We start from the raw sequence: 23,559 nt of genomic DNA on the forward strand, positions 1-23,559 counted from the left end.
ACAAACCTCTTTATAAGTATCTAGCCTCAAGTGTTTATTATAGTAAAGTAAAAATGGACTAATACAGATGAAAAAACATATTTTCATCTTCTCAGTTCACCTCCATCCTCCTACCCCTGAAATCAAAATTATGTAGAGGCAGCAATAAATAACTGAAAGAACCCAGAGCTGTGAACTAAGCTCTATGGGTCTTTAAAAATAGTTTTCATTTTTTCAAATGTCCTTGGAGGAAAACATGCCATCCCAACACTAGTGTGAAACCACTATCAATGGTTTATAGGCATTCTTCCAGAAATAGTCCATCTGCCCACGACCATCCTGTTTCCAAGTAAGATCATACTATACATACATCTGTACCTTCTTTTTAAAAAAAAATTTTTTAGTTGTAGATGGACTCAATTCCTTTATTTTATTTACTTTTTATTTTTATGTGGTACTAAGGATTGAACCCAGTGCCTCATAAATGCCAGGCAAGCGCTCTACCACTGAGCTACAACTCCAGGCCCTGTACCGTCTTTTCATAAAGAAACCAATCCCTTCTTCATTAGTACTTTTATCCAAACTGAACTTTTTTTTTTTTTTAAATATGCCTTCTACTCCCTGTGCTTGTTTCCTCCGTTTGTAAGGCCCCCTGCCCAGCCCCAACCCCCCCCACCCCCCCACCCCCCCACACACTCTATTGTCATTACTGAATATCCAAATCAAAATCCTTTTTAAAAGATTTTTCTCAGATACTACCCTCTCTTATTATATGTACTCCCTTCTCTGAATCTTAATATCTTTTTCCTATTATTATGATCTTTAAAGTGTCAAGGTAAGCAATGGATTAATTTTCATTCATAGGTCTATCTACTTGAGATCTAAGAGTATACCTGCATCAAATCAACAAACATTAGTAGAGGTGTTTTTTTTAAAAAGAAAGCAAAGCCCTTAACAAAAAGCAAACAGCAAGATTTTAAAATGGATAAAGGACTAGAATAGACATTATTCCAAGGAAGATAAAAAAAATGGCAAATAAGCACATGAAAAGATGTTCAATGTCACTAATCACTAGGGAGAATGCATATCAAAGCCATTATAAGATACCACTTCACATATATTAGGATGACTGTTGTAACAACAACAACAACAAAAACCCAGAAAACAAGTGTTGACAATGATAAAGAGAACTGGCAAAATGTAACTTGCACTTTGTTGGTAGAAATATAAAATGGTACAATTGCTGTGGAAAACAATATGGCAGCTATTTTAAAAACTAAACATGAATTATCATTTATTCTAACAATTCCACTTCTGGGTATATATCCAAAAGAATCAAAAGCAGACACTCCCATGCTCGGATTGTTCACAATAGCTAAAACAGAAATGCCCCAAATGCCCATAAACAAATGAATGGATAAACAAAGTGTAATATATCCATCCAATGGAATATTATTTAACCTTAGAACATAATGAAATTCTGATACATGCTACAACATAATAGAATCATGAAGACATTTTGTTAATGAAATAGGCCAGTCTCAAAGAGGGCAAATATTGTATAATTCTAATTTTATGAAGTATCTAAAGGAATCTAGTTCATAGAGATAGAAACAGACTCACAGAATTGTTAATGAATTTTTGACAAAAGTACAAAGGCAATACAATGGAGAAAAATAAGTCTTTTCAACAAAGAGTGCTGAAACAATTGGGCATCCACATGCAAAAAACAATAAATCTGGACGTAGAACTTATATTCTACAAAAAAACTAACTCAAAATGGATCATAGACTAAAAAGCACAACACAAAACTATAAAACTCCCAGAAGATAACAAAAGAAAATCTAGATGACCTTGCTTTGTCAATGGTTTTTTAGACACAATATTAAAGACAAAAATCCATGAAAGAATCAATAACATGGACTTCAGGAAAATTAAAAATTCTGCTCTGCAGAAGACACTGTGAAGAGAATAAAAAGGCAACCACAGTCAGAGAGGAAATATTTGCAAAAGACATACCAGAAAAGAACTGTTGTCCAAATTATAAAAATTTTTAAAAAGATCCTCCTTAAAACTAAAACTAAGAATATAGCAGCTCAATTCACAATAGTCAAACTATGGAACCAACCTAGGTGCCCTTCAACAGATGAATGAGCAAAAAGAAAATGTGGTATACATATACACAACGGAATACTACAGCCATAAAGAAGAATGAAATTATGGCATTTGCTGGTAAATGGATGGAACTGGAGAGTATCATGCTAAGTGAAATAAGCCAGTCCTCCCAAAAATCAAAGGCAGAATGTTCTGATATGTGAATGCTAACCCACAAGGGAGGAGAAGATTAGATATTCACTGGACTAAACAAAGGGGAATGAAGGGAAGGGATGGGGAAGGGGATGGGAATAGGAAAGACACAGAATGAATCAGAATCTTTCCTATCCTGAAATATAAATATACAAACAATGTAAATCCACATAATGTACAACCACAATAAGATCCTAATTGAAACAAATTATACTTACTCTATGTATGTATAATATTTCAAAATATACTCTACTGTCACGTAAAAGTAATTTAAAAAAAGAATATAGAACTGGGGTTATAGCTCAGTGGCAGAGCACTTGTTTAGAACATATGAAGCACTGGGTTTGATCCTTAGCACCACATAAAAGTAAATAAAATAAAGGTATTCTGTTCATCTACAACTAAAAAAATTTTAGTAAAAAACAAACAATTCATTTAAAAATATATCAAAAGCCAGGCACAGTGGCGCATGTCTGTAATCCCAGTAGCTTGGGAGGCTGAGGCAGGAATCGCAAGTTCAAAGCCAGCCTCAGCAAGAGTGAGGCACTAAGAAACTCAGTGAGACCTTGTCTCTAAATAAAATACAAAATAGGGCTGGGGATGTGGCTCAGTGTTTGAGTACCCCTCAGTTAAATCCCTAGTATCCTCCCCAAAAAATAGATCAAAGACTTTAAACAGGCAGCTCCCAAAGAAGATATATAGATAACAAATAAGTACATAAAAGGATACTCTACATCATATGTTATGAGGAAAATGCAATTAGAGAAACAATTACACACCTATCAGAATGGTCAGAATCCAGAACTCCCAAATTCCACCAAAATGTTGGTAAGCATGTAGAGCAACAGGAACTCAATCACTGCTGGTGGAAATGGTACAGCCACTTTGGAAGACAGTTTGGCAGTTGCTTACAAAACTACACATTCTTACCAAATGATCATATTCTTTGGTATCTACCCAAAGGAGCTGAAAACTAAAATACACACACACACATCCTGATCTTACTCTATGCAGTTAAAAGAGGCTGGGCAGCAGCTTGGCTTTGCTTAGAAATTTCTTTTACAAGATATACTACTTTGTCACAAATTATGCCTTCTATAAAGTACTAGGGCACAGAAATAATTCTGCAAACTTATTTGCAACTATATAGCAAGGATGGTTTTTATTCCAGTTTCTAATACCTTCTTCATAATTTCCATGAGGCCTCATCATGATGGCCTTTGTGTTCCTATTTTTATCAACACTGTTCATGACCACATAAGTAACCTCTAAGAAATTCTAGGCTTTCTCTAGTCTTTTCTGGAGTCCTCATCAGAATCTTCATTAACATTCTGTTCACCACAATAGAAGCTTTATAGCCTGTTTCTCCAAATTCTTATAGTTTCTACCCATTATGTAATTCCAAAGTTACTTCCACATTTTCAGATATATTTTATAGTAACGTTCCACTTCGCCAGAACCAGTTTTCTGTCCAAGTCCAACAGAATACTTGAGACTGATACTTTATAAAGAACAGAAATTTATTTCTCACAATTCTGGATACTGTAAATTCCAAGATCAAGGTGCCAGCATCTGACAAGGGTATACCACTGTGCCACAACAGGAAGAGAGTATCACCTATGATGAAAATGAGGGAGCATATAGGTCCAGGTCTCTCCTTTTAATAAATCCACTAACACCACCATAGGAGCCCTACTTTCATGATCTCATCTGACCTTAATTACTTCCCAAAGACCCTAGCTCCAAATAATGATCAATGTATTAATTTGGGGATTGTTTCCAACAAATGAATTTTGGGGGACACAGTTGAACCACAGCCCTAGCCCAGTAATTCAAATTTATTAGGAGCTTAGATGTATCCCCACAAGTAAAAATCTCACTATGATACTTTTTAATGAATTGTTTTATATATTATACATGTATACTAAATTTAAGTATAAACATTCCTTAGTATACCATCCTTCAACAAAGAAAGGTAAGATAATAACCATTCATTTTTGGTGTTGTTTGAAAATGCATTTTTCCTGCTCCACTAAAGACCCAAAGCAACAACTAAAGATTAACCAATATAGACATGTGTGTTGTTAATCTCACATAGGCAAATCATAGCACCATACTACCTACTTTGAATGCTACCATTTTACAACCTTCAACTTTAGATATATATTCAAAGTCTCTTCAAATAGTACAAAGAATATTATGCATAAATACTATTATCAACAAAAATGGTGGTGAAAAACAATTTTTTTAAAAAAAACCTGTCTCAGACACAAATACCAAGAGCCTACAAAATTCCTGGGAAGTTGGAGTTATTCAGTAAACAATTTCTGCTTTTAATTGCATCTTGAGTGTCTTTAAATATTGCAAAATGCATCTTTAACATAATCTGCTCAGGTTAATTCTGGTAAAATCAATAATTTTACAAAATACAGCTCCATTTCCTCTCCTTTTTCTTCATGTAATATTAATATTGTCATATGCAATACATGTTATATATATGTAAGAAACCCAAAAATATAGTGCCATAATTTTATTGCTAAAGGAATCTTATTTTTTTAATTAAGAGAATATGTCTTTTGAATGTACATATTTCCAATGCTTTTCCTTCCTGTGGATTCAAGTTATCATCTTTTTCCCTTTAGTACTACCTATAGGCAGGTCTATCTGGAATAAATTCTTGGAGTTTTTTCATGACATCTATATTGGATCTTTATTTTTGAAAAAGTGTTTTGCTGTATGTTGAATTCTTGGTTGACAATTTTTTCTTTCAATACTCAGAATATTGCAACACCCTCTAGCCTCTATTGTTTCTGATGGAAACTCAGTAGTACTATCTTTTGGATGTAACAATTTTTCCCTTGCTGCTTAAAATTTTGACTTTGGGATTCAACAGGGCCTATACTGTGCCTATGTGTGGTTTTCTTCATGTTATCCTACTTAGGATTCACTGAGATTTCTGGATTTCTCAAGGAATGTTTTCCATCAAATCTGGGAAGCCATTATGTCTTCTAATTTGCTTTTTCTTCTGGAACTCTCATTATTTGCATGCTTTGAGACACTTAACACTGACCCACAGATCTTTGAAGTTCTGTTCATTTGTCTCTACACTCTCTTTCTTTTTGGATTGAATAATTTCTGTTCATCTTTCAAGTCTACCAACTTTTTCTCACTTCTACCATCTCATTTGCTTTTCAGCTCAACTGATGAAAGTTTATTTCAGTTATATATATTTTTTTTTACTCAGAAAATGTTTATGGTAATGACCCTTTGCCCTTCATATAGAATTCAAAACCAAATAAGCTTAAAAAATATTGTGTATCCATGCATATATGAATTCAAACAAATATGTACATAATAAAATACGTATAAGTAGCAATAATAAAATAATCATAAATACTAATAAAGACAATAATAAATTCAAAGTTTGGGACATGTTAAGGCACTTATACTTTTCAACTCTAGAACTTGCATTTGGTTCTTTATTATAGTTTCTACTTAATAAGGATTCCTATTTGACTCATTATTAGTACATTTTCAATTATTTGAGTATTTTTTTCTTTAATATTTTGAACCTACTTATCATAAATGCTTTAAAATTATTGCTAAATCTGGTATACTGGCCCACTATTGTGAAAATGTATCCTAGGTATGTTACCATAAAGTGATCCTACAAGGCTAAAATCAATTGTCAGCAAGACTGCAGCAAAGGAAGGACCAAGATAACTTCTGCTATCCAGATTACTCCTCCTTCCCCTAAGGAATGTTGACTAGACTATAGGGAGCACAATCTCTTTCTTTATGCAGAGAATAAGTACACCAAGTCAGCAACCAAATGGTTTAACACACCATCAGTGACTTTTTCCTTTCCCTTATTTTGCCCCCACAGGATAGAAGACTGGACAGGTGGGCACTGTAAGTGGGAGATGTACCTGTTCCTGCTGCCACCCAAGACTGCTTCATTAATTTTTCCTTGAATAAGACTGGTCTACTTCTTTCTTCGGTCTGTGCTCTCTCTCTCTGCTTATGGAGGATGGTTTGCAGTTCCTGGCAGGGAGTTTCCCAAAACCCACCAAGAGTCAGTTTCTATTGACTGCTTTTTCCACTGTGGGTCACTCTTTCCAGTTTCACTGCATATTTAGTAATTTGTAGTTGAAAACTATACACTGAGATAACATATTGTAGCAAAATAAGGTTCTATTTAACATTTCTTAAGTTGTTAGATTGTTTGTTTGTTTTTTTTAATTTCTTTGTATTTAGTAACCTGTCTGGACCTGTATGCAGAAACTGCTTCCCCAACAGGATACAGCCTCCGAGTTCTCTATTCAGTTGTTTTATTCTTATTTTTATGTGCTTACATGGGAACTATCCCTTGTTTTTCTAGCTTAGTGGTAAGCCAATAACTGGGACAACACCTGAGCTCATTATGCTTTCACTTTTTGCTAGTGTGGGTTAAGGAATGCATTCAAAGTCACAATCAGTTTTGATGCTCGGTCTTCTTGGGGCTCGATGCACACGTGTAGTTTCCCTGACATTCAGAGATGTGAAGAAGTATATCTAAGCCCTTCTACAGCTCTCACACAGGATTTCCCCATTAAATTTGTCACTAACCCACCACTTCACTTGAATTGCGACTGTAAACTTCGCCTAGCAAAGGTATAGCTCTTCTCCATTTGTTCTAACCCTGTTGGCCATTTTTAGTTGGCAAAGTCACAAGTTTCTTGCTCCCCAGTTAGAATCAAGTCTGCCCACCTTGCCACAATGCCAGTGGTTTTCATGGACAGCACACACTAAAAAGCTGCAGTTCACTAATATGGATAACAAAGAGGAGGAGACAGTGACAGAAACAGCCCCAGGAAAAGGGATCAGTAATGGTTGAGGTTTTTTTGTTTTGTGGGGAGGAGGTGGACGATTTTGACCAGTTTTACACTTTTTTTTGGCAGAGAATTACCAACCACTTCATGACACCATTACCAGAAGTCCTCAGAATGGTAACTCTAAACATGATTTTTTTTTAAAGTTATAAGTATTCAGTTATACAGTTTGCAAGATTGTGGATTGTTCTTTAGTTGTTGCTGTTATTTCTTTGTGTGACTGAAGCTGAAGGTCCAAAGACAAGGCTGAAAAGGCAAAGCAATGAAGATAAAATCTGTACTCTTGTTAAACCCAGCCATCCTTCAACGTAGTTTTCTATTCTAATTAGAGTCTCCCCAGACATCTACAGCTTTCATGCTTCTACTTTCTGTATTAGTTTGTATTGCTACTGTAACAAATTGGCATAACCTTGGTAGCTTAAAACAATATAGATTTATTATCTTACAGTTGTACAGGTAAGAAATCTGACATGGATATACCAGGCTAAAATCAAAGTGTTGGAAAGACTGTTCTTTCTGAAGGCAACAAAAAAGAATCCATTCCTTTATCGCTCCTTTTATTTCTCTTTACCTGGGGATCCTATTACATGTATGCTTTGGGACACTTCGAACTGACTCCACAGATCTCTGAAATGCTATTCATTTCTCTCAATAATTTTTTCTCTTTGTTCTTTGGACTGGACAATTTCTGTTAATCTTTCAAATATACCACCTCTGTTAGATCTGATATCTGGATAGATTTTCTGACCTTTCCCAGGTTTAAAGATTACCCTCATTTCTGGGTTACTGACTCTTTTCTTTTATCTAAAGCCAGCAACACAAGGCTGAGTTCTCATATCACTCTGATACTGACTCTATTCTGTGCCCCCTTTCCCATTTTTAAGAATTCTGTGACTACATTGGGTCTTCTCATAAACCATGATAAATCTTCCTACCTCAAAGTCAGTTGTTAGCAACCTTAATTCCATCTGCTCCCTTGATTCCTTCTTGCCACTTAACCTATATCCATGCCACTTTACCTATATTCATGCCACTTACCCTACATTAGGGTACAGACATGTCTGGTAGTGGGGAAGGGAGAATTCATTGTTCTACCACAACTTCCTGTTAAAATATTCCCTCAGAAGAAATCTTATAAATTTACATTTATAAGTAATTTCTGCTACAGCTAAAGTCTGTGTTAATTTCCAAGGCTACTTACTTAGCATTAGGAATACCAATCAAGAAAATAAATTTCATGATAGCTTTAGGAAACAAACCTTTAAAAGGTATTTAAAGAGAGATGGAGAGAAGTATCCAACAAATTACATCATTAAGATAAATTTCCTTAACTGATGATGCCCACATATCTTTTAAACACCCATTAAACAAATGTCCTTTAAAAAATTAAACAAACTGGGCTGGGGTTGTGGCTCAATGGTGACATGCTTGCCTAGCATGCATGGGGCACTGGGTTTGATTTTAAGTACCATATACAAATAAAATAAAGGTCCATCAACAAACAAACAAAAAAAAAAAAAGTTAAAATAAACTGGGTTAGGTTGTGGCTCAGTGGTAGAGCACTTGCCTGGCACATGTGAGAAACGGAGTTCAATCCTCAGCACCACATAAAAATAAATAAATTTAAAGATATTGAGCCCATACAACTGAAAATATTTTTTAAAAAAGTTAAATGAACTTAAAGCTAATATGGGAGATCCTGGATACAAAAACTGAAACTAGAAGATATCAAAATAGGTACAGGTCAATACATAAATTTCAGTTTCCAAAACTGAGCATTTGAAATAAATGTCAAAATTCTATTTAAGTTTTATTTGAGACAGTGGTGTACCTCAGTGGAAGAACACTGGGTCAGCATGTGTGCCACCTATGTTCAATCCCCTGTACTGGGGAGGGAAAAAAAAAAAAAGATAATTTGAAAAATGTAAATGCATTAAATATTAGTTTTGTTTCATTTTGACAAAGTCAACCTATATTAACTACAGATGCATGGTACAAATTCGTATTTTTAAATAAAAACTATTCCATAACAGTTTTCAAATTTTTACTGTTGTTACTATAGTACTAACATTAATTTTAAAAGAAAATGTTTATAGGTGAAAATTTCTGTTGTTAAGTATGATACAATTTGTTTCCTTGAAAATGTTAAAAACTGAATTTTTAACAAGTACAATAAAAAAACTACATTATATATATATAATGGAAGAGAAGATTATGAAACCTTCTTAACATGTCAGTTCACATTGAGGCTAAAATACTCAAGTACAGTGAAGTCCTTCTCATTTTTTGCTATTCTCAACCCTTTATTGCTGTACTCAGGCTTAGTAACTACTTGCAAGTTTTTAAGTTCACTTAGGCATCATCACCTCTACTAATGTTCTATTATTTAATGTTTATTAAATAATAAAAGGAAATACATGGGCTGGGGATATAGCTCAGTTGGTAGAGTGCTTGCCTTGCTTGCACAAGGCCCTGGGTTCAATCCCCAGCTCTGGGGGAAAAAAAGGAAATACATATAATTTTAATACACTTAATTTTCAAATTATGCTCAAATGCTTGCTTGTTGGCTTTCTAACCTTTATGAAAGATCAAATGAGAAAAATCTAGAAGTAACTCCCAGCAATATAGCAGACTGACATGACACAGACCCCTCTTCCTGAAAACACACACAAAAAAATACTTGCTCACCTATAATGATATTTTTAAAACACACAGCTGAACTTCAAAGGATAAAAAGGAGATTGTTGGGTGACAGAAACAAAGAAGGAAATAAATGGCAGACGAAAGCATACAAGGTGACTCTGAAGAATCTCAGGATTATCAGCTCTGGAAATAGGGCATGACAGCTAAGGACTGGGAACTGGGATTTTTTATAAGATAAGCTTTTTAGCTGCTGAATGTTTCTGTGATTCACAGAGGTGTCTACAAAACTGATTATGTTATGTGATGAACAGGAAGACTGAGAATGATAGAAGAAAGGTCTGCTTCTTTCTGGTAATACCATGTTTTTAGCCCAACAGTCATGATGAGAATCTGTAACTCTGAAATTGATAAGGTGTACCCATCCCAGAGAAAGTGATCTCTAACACATATCCAGGCTAGGTCATGTCCAAGAATGTCCCAGCCTAATAATAAATATAAAAACTATGTTCCCAGAAGCATAATATCAGTAACATATTGTCATCTAGGACTACACTCTCTTATGTGGCAATGATGTTAGGCCTATCTTTTAGATAAGTCAACAATCTCTCCACTATGACCTAAACACACTTGACTTCCTTCTGAATCTTTTCAGTGTATTCAAGACTTCTCACCAATTCAAATCAGTATAAATGTTGTAATGTTTTGAATGGCCTCTCAGATAGATTGGTGTATTTGAAACACTGGAAGTAAGATTTCTGCTTCAAGCCTCAATAAAAAGAGAACTCGGGGCTGGGGTGATGCTCAGTGGTAGCGCACTTGCCTGGCATGTGTGAGGCACTGGGTTCATTTCTCAGCACCACATATAAATGAAAAATAAATAAATAAAGGTCCATCAACAACTGAAAAAAGAGAGAACTCCAAGATCAGTTATTTTCAGTGGCAAATCCTAACAAACAATTTGTGTAATCAATTTTATACAATCTCTTTCAGAAAACAGAACACTTTCCAACTCACATTATAAGGCCAGCATATTCTGATAACAAAAGCAAAGTATGAGAAAAGAATATAATAGATCAATATTCCTCATGAACACAGACACAAAATTCTCAAAAATACAAGCATATCTAATCCAGCTATGTATGTGTATATGTGTATGCATCTACATATATATATTCACAAATACAAATTATACAATGAATAGTTATCTTTAGAATGCAAAGCTCATTATATACAAAAATAATTTTTAATTACTATATTTAAGAAATCTAAGGAACAGCTAGGTCCAGTGATTTAAATATGTAATCCCAGATACTCAGTAAGCTGAGGTGGAAGAATCACAAGTTTGGGGCTAGCCTGGGCAACTTCATGAGATCCTGTCTCAGCAATTTATTAAGATCCTGTTCCAAAAGAAAATAGAAAAAAGAAAAAAAAAAAGGACTGGGGATATAGCTCAGCAGTAAACATCCCTAGGTTTAATCCCAGAGCTTCCCTGCCCCCCAAGAAAGAGAGAAGAGAGAAATATGAAAATAATGAAAAGATAAGCTTCGGTCTCAGACAGAATACCTAAAAATTAGACATTCTTAAAAAGGATTCATATCCAGAATATATAAAGAGCTATCTAAACTGCACAGTAAGAAAACAAATAATCCAATTAAAAAGTATGGAAGAAAACAAATAATTCAATTAAATAGCGTGCAAAAGACTTGGACACTTCATCATACAGAATACATATGATGGAAAATAAACATATGAATCATGTTCAAAATTAAAATTAGAATGAGAAACTACTACATACCTATTAGACTGGCTAAAATAAAAACACTGACAATATTAAACATCGCTTAATGTACAGCAACTGTAACTCTCATACATTAATGGGAATGCAAAGTGGTACAGGTAGTCTGGAAATTGGTTTGGCATTTTCTTATAAAGTTAAGCGTACACTTAGTATGTGACTTAGCAATTCTACTCTAGATGTTTACTCAAGTGAAATGTGTATTTGTATACACAAAAACCTATATGCAAATGTTTATAGCAGCTCTATTCATACTTGCAACTTCTACAAACAATCCTAATATCTTCCAATGAATAAGTAAACAAATTGTTGTACATGCTTACAATAAAATACTACTCAACAATAAAAAGGAATAAACCACTGATACACAGAATAATTTCAAAATGACTCTGAGAGGTACCATGTTAAGTCAAAAAAGTCAATCTCAAATGCTTGTACACTACAAAGTTTATATTCCATTTATATGATATTCTTGAAAAAACTTAAGTCCAGTGACTGAGAACAGATCTCTGATTCCAAGAATCACAAGAATGTGTGGAAGGTGTGAATATTAAGAGACAAGAAGTGTTTCTTAGAGGGTTATAGAGCTGCTCTAGATTCTAGTTGTGGTAGTACTTAAAAAAAAAAAATCTAACCAGTGTGATGGCACACATCTATAATCCCAGCTACTCGGGGAGGCCAAGGCAGGAGGATCACACGTTCAAAGCCAGCCTTGACAATTTAACGAGACTCCATCTCAAAATAATAAATAAAAAAAGGGTTGGGGATATGGCTCAGTGGTTAAATGCCCCTAGGTTCAATCCCCAGTATCTCCCCTCTCCCCCCAAAAAAATCTATATATGTTAAAATTCAGAGAAATATTCACTGGTCAGTTTCTCTGTAATTTAAAAAACAAAATTTAATCAAAAAAATAAAATTATAAAGTTCTTTTTAAAGAACCAAATAAGTGGTTTTCATTAATACACAGAAAGATTTCATTTATTCATTCACCATGGACAATGAGTCAAAAAACAGTTTTGGGAAATATCTAATAAAAAGCTGAACAGAGCCAGGCACAGTGGTGGATGCCTATAATCCCAGCAGCTTGGGAGGCTGAAGCAAGGAGGATCACAAGTTCAAAGTCAGTCTCAACAAAACCAAGGCGCTAAACAACTCAGTGAGCCCCTGTCTCTAAATAAAATACAAAATAGGGCTGGGGATGTGACTCAGTGGTTGAGTGCCCCTGAGTTCAATCCTTGGTACCAAAATAGAAAAAAAAAAAAAAAATGTTGAACAGAAATTATATCTTAATGCTTACAATTACCCAAAAGGGTCTATGTTATTTATTATTCTGATTTTAACAATGTGGAAACAAAGTCAAGAGAAATTAAGTAATGTCCTAAAGTCTCAAAGACAGTAAGTACCTTAGCTAGAAATCAAACTTGTTTGTCTAATTCAGACCTGCCCAACAGTAAGTGATCAATTAATGGTGAACAAAGGCATATGTGCATATATGCACAAAACCCCTGCTGTCTGATATATTTAGTCATGTTAAACGCACATATTCACATGTTAGAATATCAGAAAAGAATCTAGAAGGATTAAATTAAATGGATAATTAACTGTATTTATTAATTTCCTTCTTTTAGTTTAAAGCCATAATTATAAAAGATTGTACCAAAACAGAAATATTATCCAGTTTATATGCATTTACAAATGGTTTTCTTATTTCTTTTTTTTTATGTTACAAAGTATATTCCCTACTGTAATTTCAATGAAAAGAAAAAAAGAAACACAATTTTCCCTTCCCTTAGAAATTACTCTTTAGTTAAAAGAAAAAAACAGTCCATACAAAGATCAATTCACACCAAACAGAAAAATTTTTAAGTGAGTATATAAACTTTCTTCAACTAGATATTTCCTTTCTTGACCGTACATTCATACTAGGGATGGTTTGTGATATATTTTAACACCAACATATTAAAGTTCAGAGACTCACTAATAAAAAAGATGAGACCTTGTAAACATTATGTGCCTCTTAATGTATCATGTTTATAGTTTAGACATGATGATTTTATCACATAATTGTTTGAAATCAACATTTTACTTCCAACAATACACATTAAATTTTCTATGATATTTAGGGTTCTATGTTAGTCATTAGAAGTATAGTCTGGAACAACCTTAGATTTTGAAACATTGTGTGGGAAAAGTTATCAGGAGGCCTATGACTGCTATTCTTAGACAAGCCTGTTTACAAGGTTGGCTCTTGGCTAGAATCCAGGAATCTGGATTTGGGAAGGACTCTCACCATTCACTGTGCCTGAACTGTTTATGCAAACAATGTGGTTTATACTCAACACCTGCTTTCTTTCAGGGAATCTAGAATTTTGATATATACCAGCCATAAAGTACATATCTGATCAGTCTCTGATTTAAAATCTTGAAAGCTAAGCCTCTAACAAGCTTCCCTGACAGATGTTTACCATGAGTTATCATGGCTTGTTGCTGAGGAATTGAGCATAACCGGTATGACTCCATTAGTAAAAAACTCTTAAAAGCTTCCCACTAGACTTGGCCTCATGTCTTTTCCCTTCCTGATTCTGCTCTGCACCCTGTTGCTGTAATAAATCAGCTGTAAGTACAACTAGATGCTGAGTCGTGTGAGTACCTTTTACAAATCACTGAAGCTGAGAACATTCTTGATTGTCTCCCTGACACAAACTAAAAGTCATCTGAATAAAATGTATACATACCATCTTACCAGGCAATGTGCTCTTGGAGGAAAGTCATTATTCATACATAGCAAATCTTGCATAGACTGTGGAATAGCATCTATAAAAATATTTGATAATGAAAAAGGATGTTCATGTTAAGGCAGATTTTATAATATTTTTTGAGGAAATATGTCTTATTCGCCTGTAGTTTTGTAATGGCTCAAAGATTTATATCTAGGCTAGCTCTAAGATTTAAGGGGAGGAAAATCTGTCTGTTCATCCGTCTCTCCCCTTCAAACAAAGCCAGCCCATAGAAAAAGACATATCATTCCTATGTTTGTTCATTTTTGCTTCCAAATCTTCACCCATTCCAGAAAATCTTATTTTAGTAGTTCTTCCTGATGTGCCCTTCTCTCTCTTTTCTTCAAAATTCTACTTAGAGACCTGTCAACTCTACATCACCTCTTACAGGCAGCCTTTTCTATCACCCTGATCTCTTAATACTTTTGTAAAACCTCTACTCAGTGTCTCACTCCTAACATATTAATCTTCCAGAAGCTTAGTTGTAATTCATAATAAGATACATCAATTATCATTAATTATACTTATAGAATAAATTTAAAACAAAAAATACCTATGTTCATACAAATATTTCCTTTTGTTGGATAGCTATGTATCATTATTTAGCAAATTTATATGTTGCTAATTGCTAAAAGAATGGGATAGCATTAATGACTTGACATTATACCTAACCAAAAATAAGCAATTCCAAAACAAAAACAAAAACAAAAAAAATCAGTGTTCAAAACTTCCGACCTCTGATAACATAGTTTTAAACTATGTATCTCTAAATTAACTGAGCTGATGATTTGCTTGTAACTTCCACCATTATTATAATTTCAACCACAAATAAAAAGAAAACTGTATAAAACACACAAACAATAATGCCTTAACCATCTATTTGAATGAATTAACTGTAATTCATTCATCTCTTATATCATGATACCCTTCATCTGTTTGGTGTTCTCAGAAACACTGATTCTAAGCCTTCTTACCCTAACAGTTTTTCCTTTAATATATGATCTTTTCTCAAATTGACAGCATTTAAAATTTCTCTGTTTTGAACAGTTTCCTTCATTAATCTATGGAATGCTGGACCCAAAAATCTCATGGCTATTATCAGATCTCCTGCCAATTGCAAACATTTCTCTCTTCCCTTACTCCTACAGCATTCATATTTATATTCTGGTTTAATTATTTTATTTTGCTGTGGAATTATCTTACACATATGTGATATGGTCAATGCTCTTTGTCAATGTTCTTTGAATCTAAATGCAGAACCCTATCTAATTGTTCTATTTCTAAGAATAAAATAGAAAAGGTAATATAATGTTATTCCTACACAAGAAAAGGCACAGATATGTAACTTCCACCACTGTACTAGTTTCAATCACAACCAAATAAAAATACTGTATAGTACATACACAATCAACAATATCTTAACTATTCAAATTCATTCGTCTTCTCTTATACCATGATACCATTCAAATGTTCATCTCAGAAACACTGATTCAAATTAAATTAAATCTTCACATTAACCCTCTAGTAGTATTTCTTCATTGAAAAAAATGAGGTAACCAAAGTTTAGAAAAGTCAAAGAACTAGCAATTAGGAAAATAAGACTTTTAATCCACTCAGTCTGACTCTAAAATCTAGAATATAATCAAAACACAATACTATCTAATAGACAAATTTTTCTTGTAATCTTTCAAAGCCCATCTTACTTGCCTATCTCTGATCTCTCCTGATTAAATGACCTTTTCTTCTCTGAACTTCAGCAGACCTTTTTCTGTCCCTGGGATGTTATCACTTTCTACCTCCTATTACTTACTATTAATTAAATATCTTATTTCTCCTTCTGGGATGTACATTTCATTTAAGTTTGGGTTCAACAAGGTAACATATATTAGGTACTCAATAAATATGTGCTGATTCAGTTAATTTTAGGATGAATGGCACTGTAATTCTTTCTCTACTTCAGATACAGTACCTCATACTCTCTTCAAATGTGAAATGACTTTGCATATTGTAAATTGTTTGAAAGGAGATTGCTGAATTATGAGAACTAAATTCATAATTCAAAATTATGACCAGTCTTAAAAGTCAAGATTTTAAAAATATGTTGTAAAAACTTACCTTCTAATATTTCATCCTTTCCTTCTTTATCAACGGACTCTTGTACAAGATAATGGTGAGTGACTGAGAACTTGAAGTCAGCAAAAGAAATTTCATCTGATTTTTCTTCCCATGTGCCAGAAGTAAATATACCCTGTATTTAATAATAAAATAGGAAAACATCCACCTTAAAGTATTCAATAGTTTCTATTATATTTATTAAATCACCACAGTGATTTTCCTTTTCCCATCTATTAATCTAAAAGTTCCATCATATGACTATCCTCCACGTAATGAAAAAAAACATGATTTACTACAATGGCTCTTTAAAAGTGTCCTACGGTCAACCTAGGTGCCCTTCAACGGCTTACTGGATAAAGAAAATGTGGTATATACATAAAATGGAATATTAATAAGCTGTAAGATATTTGCCAGTAAATGGATAGATCTGGAAACTGTCATGCTAAGGAAAATAAAGTCAATCCCCCAAAAAAACCAAAGGTTGAATGTTTTCACTAATATGTGGAAGCTAACCAATGGCAGGTGGATAGAAGTTTAGTGGAGTAGACAAGGGAAAGGAAGGGAAGGAAGAAGGGACACGAAAAGGAAAAACAATGAAATAAATCTGACTTAACTTTCCTATATACCTATATGAATATGCCACAGTGAATCTCACCATCATGTACAACCATAAGAAATTAATTTAAAAAATCAACTACAGAAAAAAGTCTCCTTGGATATTAACTATCAAGTGACATATAAAAACTATAACTCTCAAATAATTTTCTTGTGATCCCCTATATAAAATCATGAATACACAGTAAATTCCATGCCTTTTCACATGCAAATAAGAATCTCTTTACCAACAGCAGAATTTCTACTGGTTACTTTTAACTGAAAATGATTAAATTTTAAAAATCAGGAAAAATTACATATTATTAAAACACATTTTAATAAAAATCTTATACCTGATAGCATTTGTTTATTACACCATTATAGTTTTTAAAAATTATTTTTAGTTGTACATAACACAATACTTTTACTTTATTTATCTATCTATTTATTTATTTATGTGATGCTAAGGATAGAACCTAGTGCCTCACACATGCAAGGCAAGTGCTCCACCGCTAAGCCACAACCCCAGCCACAGCATTATAGTTTATATGATCAATTATCTGATCAACTTCTGAAGTTTATCTATAAATTCAACATAATCCTAATTAAAATTTCCAGAAGACATTTTGTGGAAATTGACAAAATGATTCTTAAACTAATATGAAAATCCAAAGGACCTAGAAGAGCAAATTTTGATAAATAAGTATACCACCTAATTTTAAGACTTATTTGGCTACAGTAATTAAGACAGTACATTTCTGGAATAAGTACAGACTAATAGATCAATCAAACAATTCCAGAAATACATCCATACTTATACTTGATTTTTACAACAGAGGTGTCATGGAATTCAGTGGGGGAAAGATGGTCTTTTCAATAAATGGTTCTTGAGTATCTAGATATTCACAGGAAAGAAAACACAGAATATCTTGGGATCCTGGGAATCTTTGGATAGACAAAGATTCCTTTAATAGTATAAAAAAAGCACCAACAATGAAATTTAAAATTGAGAAAATGTATTTCATCAAAATAAAACTTGTGCTTATCAAAAGACACTTAAAATTGGAGAATCCATGGACTGAAGAAAAAACTCAAAATACATACATCTGAAAAGGGATTCACATGCAGGACATATGAGGATAAGTCTGAAAATTAACTAATTCGATTTTGTAAATGAGCAAAAGACTTGGGACACTTGGCAAAAGAAACTATGAATGACTCATAAACAGTAATTATGATAAATTACTAGATGATTATTCATTATCAGTAGTCATCAGTAAAATGCTAATTAAACCACAATGAGACAGCATTTCAGACCTAAAAGAATTACTAAAATAAAAATCTGACAATGTCAAGTGTCAGAAAGAAAGTGGAGCAACTTGAAATCTCACATTGCTAGGATCATAAAATGATAAAATCACGTTAGAAAACAGTTTGGCAGTTTCTAATAAAACTAAACATGTAAATACCCCCCCAAAAAAACTAGCAATTCTACTCCTAAGAATACATCAAAAAATTATCAAAGCATAAGCTCACAAAATCATTCACAAAAGCTTTATAATAGTCCAAAATGGACATAATTTAAATATCAACAGGAGAAAGGGTAAATATTTTAAAGTATACTCATAAAATAAAAAGAACTGATATATGTAACAACACAAAGTGTATACAAAACTCAAAAGGCAAAATTACTATACAGTGAAAGAAATCTAAACTGTAGTTACCTCAGACTGGAGAAAAAAAAGGAATCTTTCTGGAATATTTTGATTTGGATGGTAGTAACTAGGTATATACTTTTGTCAGAACAAACTATATACTGGAGTTCTGTACAGTTAACTGTGTGTAAATAAATCATAATCCAACAAAAAATCAGTAATACAGTGCTTTAAAAAGAGGTAAGAACAAAGGGGGAAAAGATTTTAATATCTGAGAAAAATTTAAGAGGGAAAGAAAGATACTCTTTTTCCACAAGAAAATAAAGAAGATAATGGCAATTATGAAAGAATGACAGTATTAAATGCCATCATAATTTGGCCCCAACAGTCCTTTAATTATCTGTCAATCTACTCAACAAACTTTAGGTAACTCAGATATATTCTAAACCAGGACCCAAGACCTCAGCAAGCTGGTAGATCACTCACTGCCTTAGTTGAAATGTTCACAATATCTGAACTAATTTCCCAGCTTTCCATCCTCTTCCATATGGTTAACATCCTAAAATACAAATCTGATTTTGTTCTTCCTCCACTTAAAATAACTTCAATGTCTTTAAACTCAGAAAATCAAAGGTCATATGCTGTCTCTTGAATATGGAAGCTACAGAGGGGAAAAGGAAAAGAAAAGTTGGGAGATTTCATGAAAATTGAAGGAAGACCAGTAGAGTAAAGGAACCAGGAGAGCAAGCAGAGGAGGGAAAGGGGAAATACTGAGGAATGATACTGACTAAATTATATTACTAAATTATGTGCATGTACAAATATGTAATGATGAATCCCACTATTATGTATAATTATAATGTGCCAAAAAATGGGGAAAAATACTTCAATGGTTTTGTGTAACCTACAATAAGGGCCTCTCAGGTTTTTTAATCATGTATTCTATCAGTAAAATTTTTTGAGTTGCCAGTTGCAATGGTGCACACCTATAATCACAGCAGCTTGGGAGGCTGTGGTAGGAGGATAGAGAGTTCAAAGCCAGCCTCAGCAACTTAGCGAGTTCCTAAGAAACTCAGCAAGACCCTGTCTCTAAATAAAATACAAAAAAAGGACGGGGGGTGTGCCTCAGTAGTTGAATGCCCCTGAGCACAATCTTCAGTACCAAAAAAAAAAAGTTTTTGAGTACATACATACATATTTGTATTTCTAAATTGTGCATTCCTATATTTAAACATTATATATATTATGCATAAAACAAATATTTAACTTTATGGATTTAAAATGTAATATTAACATTTGTGTAATAAGAAACAAAATGTTTCATCAGAAGTACCTCCAAGAAAGCCAGGTATTCATACTGGTAGAACTACAAAGTCTACCTCTTTCCAATTTTATCTCCCACAGCTATCTTCCATCTACTCGGTGCTACGATGATGCCTTAAGTCTTGTATTTCCCCAGCAGTATGCTTTCTTTCATACCTGTGGCTCTTCTGTACTTTATTCTTTTAGCATACTTTTACTCATTTTTCAAAATTCAATCTAATGTTCATTCCTGCTTTATCAAAGCAGTTTGTGATTGTTTCTCAGGATCTTGTTCAAATCACAAAAATCTGCACCTTATTCTTTTGGTCAACTTTTTAACCACACTGAAAAGCAAAATCTATGTTCTATGCATCTTTGTAGCCCAGTACTTACAGTACCTGCACACATAGTAAGTACTTTAGGAATTACCTTTTTTGTTTGTTTGTTTTTCAGGATTCATAATAACTCCCATAAGTTCCAAAGATGCTAGGAGGTAAACAGTATGTTTCTAATATATTACATATATTTATGACTTAGTCTAACAATTCAAAATAGCACATGCTCTAATCCAAAAGATATTCCCTATACCTTGACTATCTGAAACAATTGGGTATCCCTGTGCAAAAAATGAAACTAGACAGAAAAATTAACTCAAATTGGATTGCAGGTGTAAATGTAAGAGCTAAAACTATAGATGTTATTAAGAAAGTAAAGGACATCTCAGAATATACATATTATAACATGGAGAATGGGGAAAAAGTATTGCAAATTATATATCTCATAAGGGATTTATATTCAAAATATATAAAGAATTCATAAAACTGAATAATAAAATGACAACACCATTTAAAATGGGCAAAAGATTTGGGTAGACATTTCTCCAAAGAAGATATATTAATAAGAAATAAGAACATAAAAAAGTGTTCAACATCACCAGCCATCAGGAAAATGCAAATCAAATGAGATACCACTTCATATCTACCATGATAGCTATAATGAAGATAAGAACAAGTGTTGGTGAGGATGTACAGATCCAGACTCTTATATTTCTGATAGAAATGTAAAATAGAGCAACCACTTTGGAAAAGCCAAATAGTTTCACAAAAAATTAAAATTACTACGTGACCCAGAAATTCTACTCCTAATAGACACTCAAATGAAATGAAAACATATATCCACACAAAAACTACCACAAAGTTAACGGTAGTATTATTCATAGTAACCAAAAGGTAGAAGCAACCTAAATTTCCTATAATAAACAAATGGGTAAATCAAATGATCTATATCCATACAATGGAATAATTGTTCATCAACAAATATGAAGTATTGATAAATGCTACAATATGAACAAACTTTGAAAACATTTGTTTGAAAAAAACTAAATACAAAAGACCACATATAGTATGATTCCATTCATATGACCTCATCTATATGTGTGTATATCTTATATGTGTATTCAAGAATTTTAATTAATCCAATTGCATATACCTGAAGTCATTACAAATATTTTTAAAAAGTAAAATCACAAATCCATGCCTCTGAGGATAGAAATGAAGTAAGTGCTACCAAGCCAGATAATACATGTGTGCATACACACACACACACACACAAAAAAAAACAAAACAAAACAAAAAAAAAACCTTATAACACTATGATGTATTAACCCCATTTTATAGAAAAGAAAAGATTAGGGCTGGGACTGTGGCTCAGTGGTAGGGTACTTGCCTAGTATGTGTGAGGTAGTGGGTTCAATTCCAGCACCGCTTAGAAATAAATAAAAAATAAAGGTCCACTGTCAACTAAAAAATATATTTCAAAAAAAGATTAAGAGATTTAAAAACTTGCCTAACATTACCACACCATTAAGGGGTAAAGCTAGAATTTGAAATGCCATGGCCCTGTTCTTCTCACTAGAGGTTAAGCCATATATATTTACCATATAGTACTTAGATACTACACATTCAATAGTTCATACAAGAACAAGTTAAGCCCAGTACAGTGGCACACACCTTTAATCCCAGACTCGGGAGGCTGAGGCAGGAGAACTGCAAGTTCAAGGTCAGCCTCGGCAACTTCGTGTGGTCCTAAGAAACTTAACAAGATCCTTTCTCAAAAAAAGAAATAAATGGGGCTGGGGATATAGCTCAGTGGTAAAGCATCCCTGGGTTATATCCAAAAAAAAAAGATAATCAGTGAGATCAATAGATTAGAATTTAAGGAGATGGTTGGGTAAATGCCAAATGAGCAAATGAGTCATAAATAGGTTTGTACAGAAAATCAGATTTCAGTTTGCCAGTAAGTATGATAAAACTAAGTATGATAAAACTAATAAGAGCAGATAGGGTGCTGGTATAGCAAACTGGATACCAAATTTAGGGAACAAATAGCCTATTTAGCTGAAGCTTCCTTTAAAGGAGCAGAAGAGCAAAAAAGAGGACTGACTATGAAGACTAGAATATCAATTTAGGCTTAACCCTATAGACAACTGAGAATCACTGAAATCTTCTGTGAAGGTTTATAAAATGATGACAGCATTAGGATTCCCCTAAGCACACTGGAAGGAGAAAGAAGAAATGGAAAAAGCAAAAAAGATGAAAGCAGGGGGAGGAAATAAAAAAGTGAGAAAATAGTATATCCCAGTGATCATAAAAGGAAATCTGTATCTGAGGGCAGATTTCTTGGGTTCACAGAGCATCTTCCTTTATTTATTTATTTATTTATTTATTTTGGTACCACAAGATTGAACCCAGGGGCACTTAACCACTGAGCCACATCCCCAGCTCCTTTCATTTTGAGACAGGCTCTTGCTAAGTTGCTTAGGGCCTCCTGAATTGTTGAGGTTGGCCTTCAACTTCTGATCCTCCTGCTTCAACCTCCCAAACCACTGGGATTACAGTAGTGCTCCAACACACCTGGCACTCACAGAGTACTTCTTTTCACCTACTACCTTATTAATATTGAGCATATTGATTTTCTCTATGTGCCTCAATTTTCCATCTATAAAATGGGGATAATAATATTTCCTACTTCCTAGGATTGCATTTGAGAATTAAGATGATAAAGTACTCAGAAAGTGTCCTGTATACAGTAAATACTCAATAAATATTAGATTTTTTGATATCAAAAATTCAGAAGTGAGGGCTGGGCTGTAGCTCAGTGGCAGAGCACTTGACACTGAGGTACTAGGTTCGATCCTTAGCACCACGTAAAAATAAATAAATAAAATAAAGGTATGCTGTCCATCTACAACTACAAAAAAATTTTTAAAGATTCAGAAGTGATGAGCCAACAAAATTGAGTACTTATTAGAAGAAAAAAAAGCAAGAACTTGGAAAAACGCTGCCAGAAGATATCCTTCTTTTTTTAGGTGGTCCCCCCTGCCCCGACCCCGCCATTTGGTTAAATGTGGCTTAAAAAAAAAAAAAAGTCACAATTTAAAACTAAATGAATATAACTTAAGACAATCCTTGGTTTACAAATATTCTGCATGTATGAGTAGTGGATAAAAATCTATTTTTAAA

At 33.5% G+C, this 23,559-nt stretch overlaps 1 protein-coding gene across 1 annotated transcript in view; it reads right to left on the reverse strand.

Moving 5' to 3' along the window:
* Rab3gap1 (RAB3 GTPase activating protein catalytic subunit 1) overlaps positions 1 to 23,559 on the reverse strand; it is an 89,232-nt gene that overhangs the window by 53,746 nt on the left and 11,927 nt on the right. The window contains exons 4-5 of the mRNA XM_076865910.1: positions 16,488 to 16,620; positions 14,331 to 14,409 (exon numbers count right to left, since the gene is read on the reverse strand). Coding sequence (XP_076722025.1) covers positions 14,331 to 14,409; positions 16,488 to 16,620 — 212 coding nt within the window. The remainder of the gene's footprint in view (positions 1 to 14,330; positions 14,410 to 16,487; positions 16,621 to 23,559) is intronic.

Source organism: Callospermophilus lateralis, chromosome 9 (genome assembly GCF_048772815.1).
Source record: "Callospermophilus lateralis isolate mCalLat2 chromosome 9, mCalLat2.hap1, whole genome shotgun sequence".
In the NCBI taxonomy this organism is placed as follows: Eukaryota; Metazoa; Chordata; class Mammalia; order Rodentia; family Sciuridae; genus Callospermophilus; species Callospermophilus lateralis.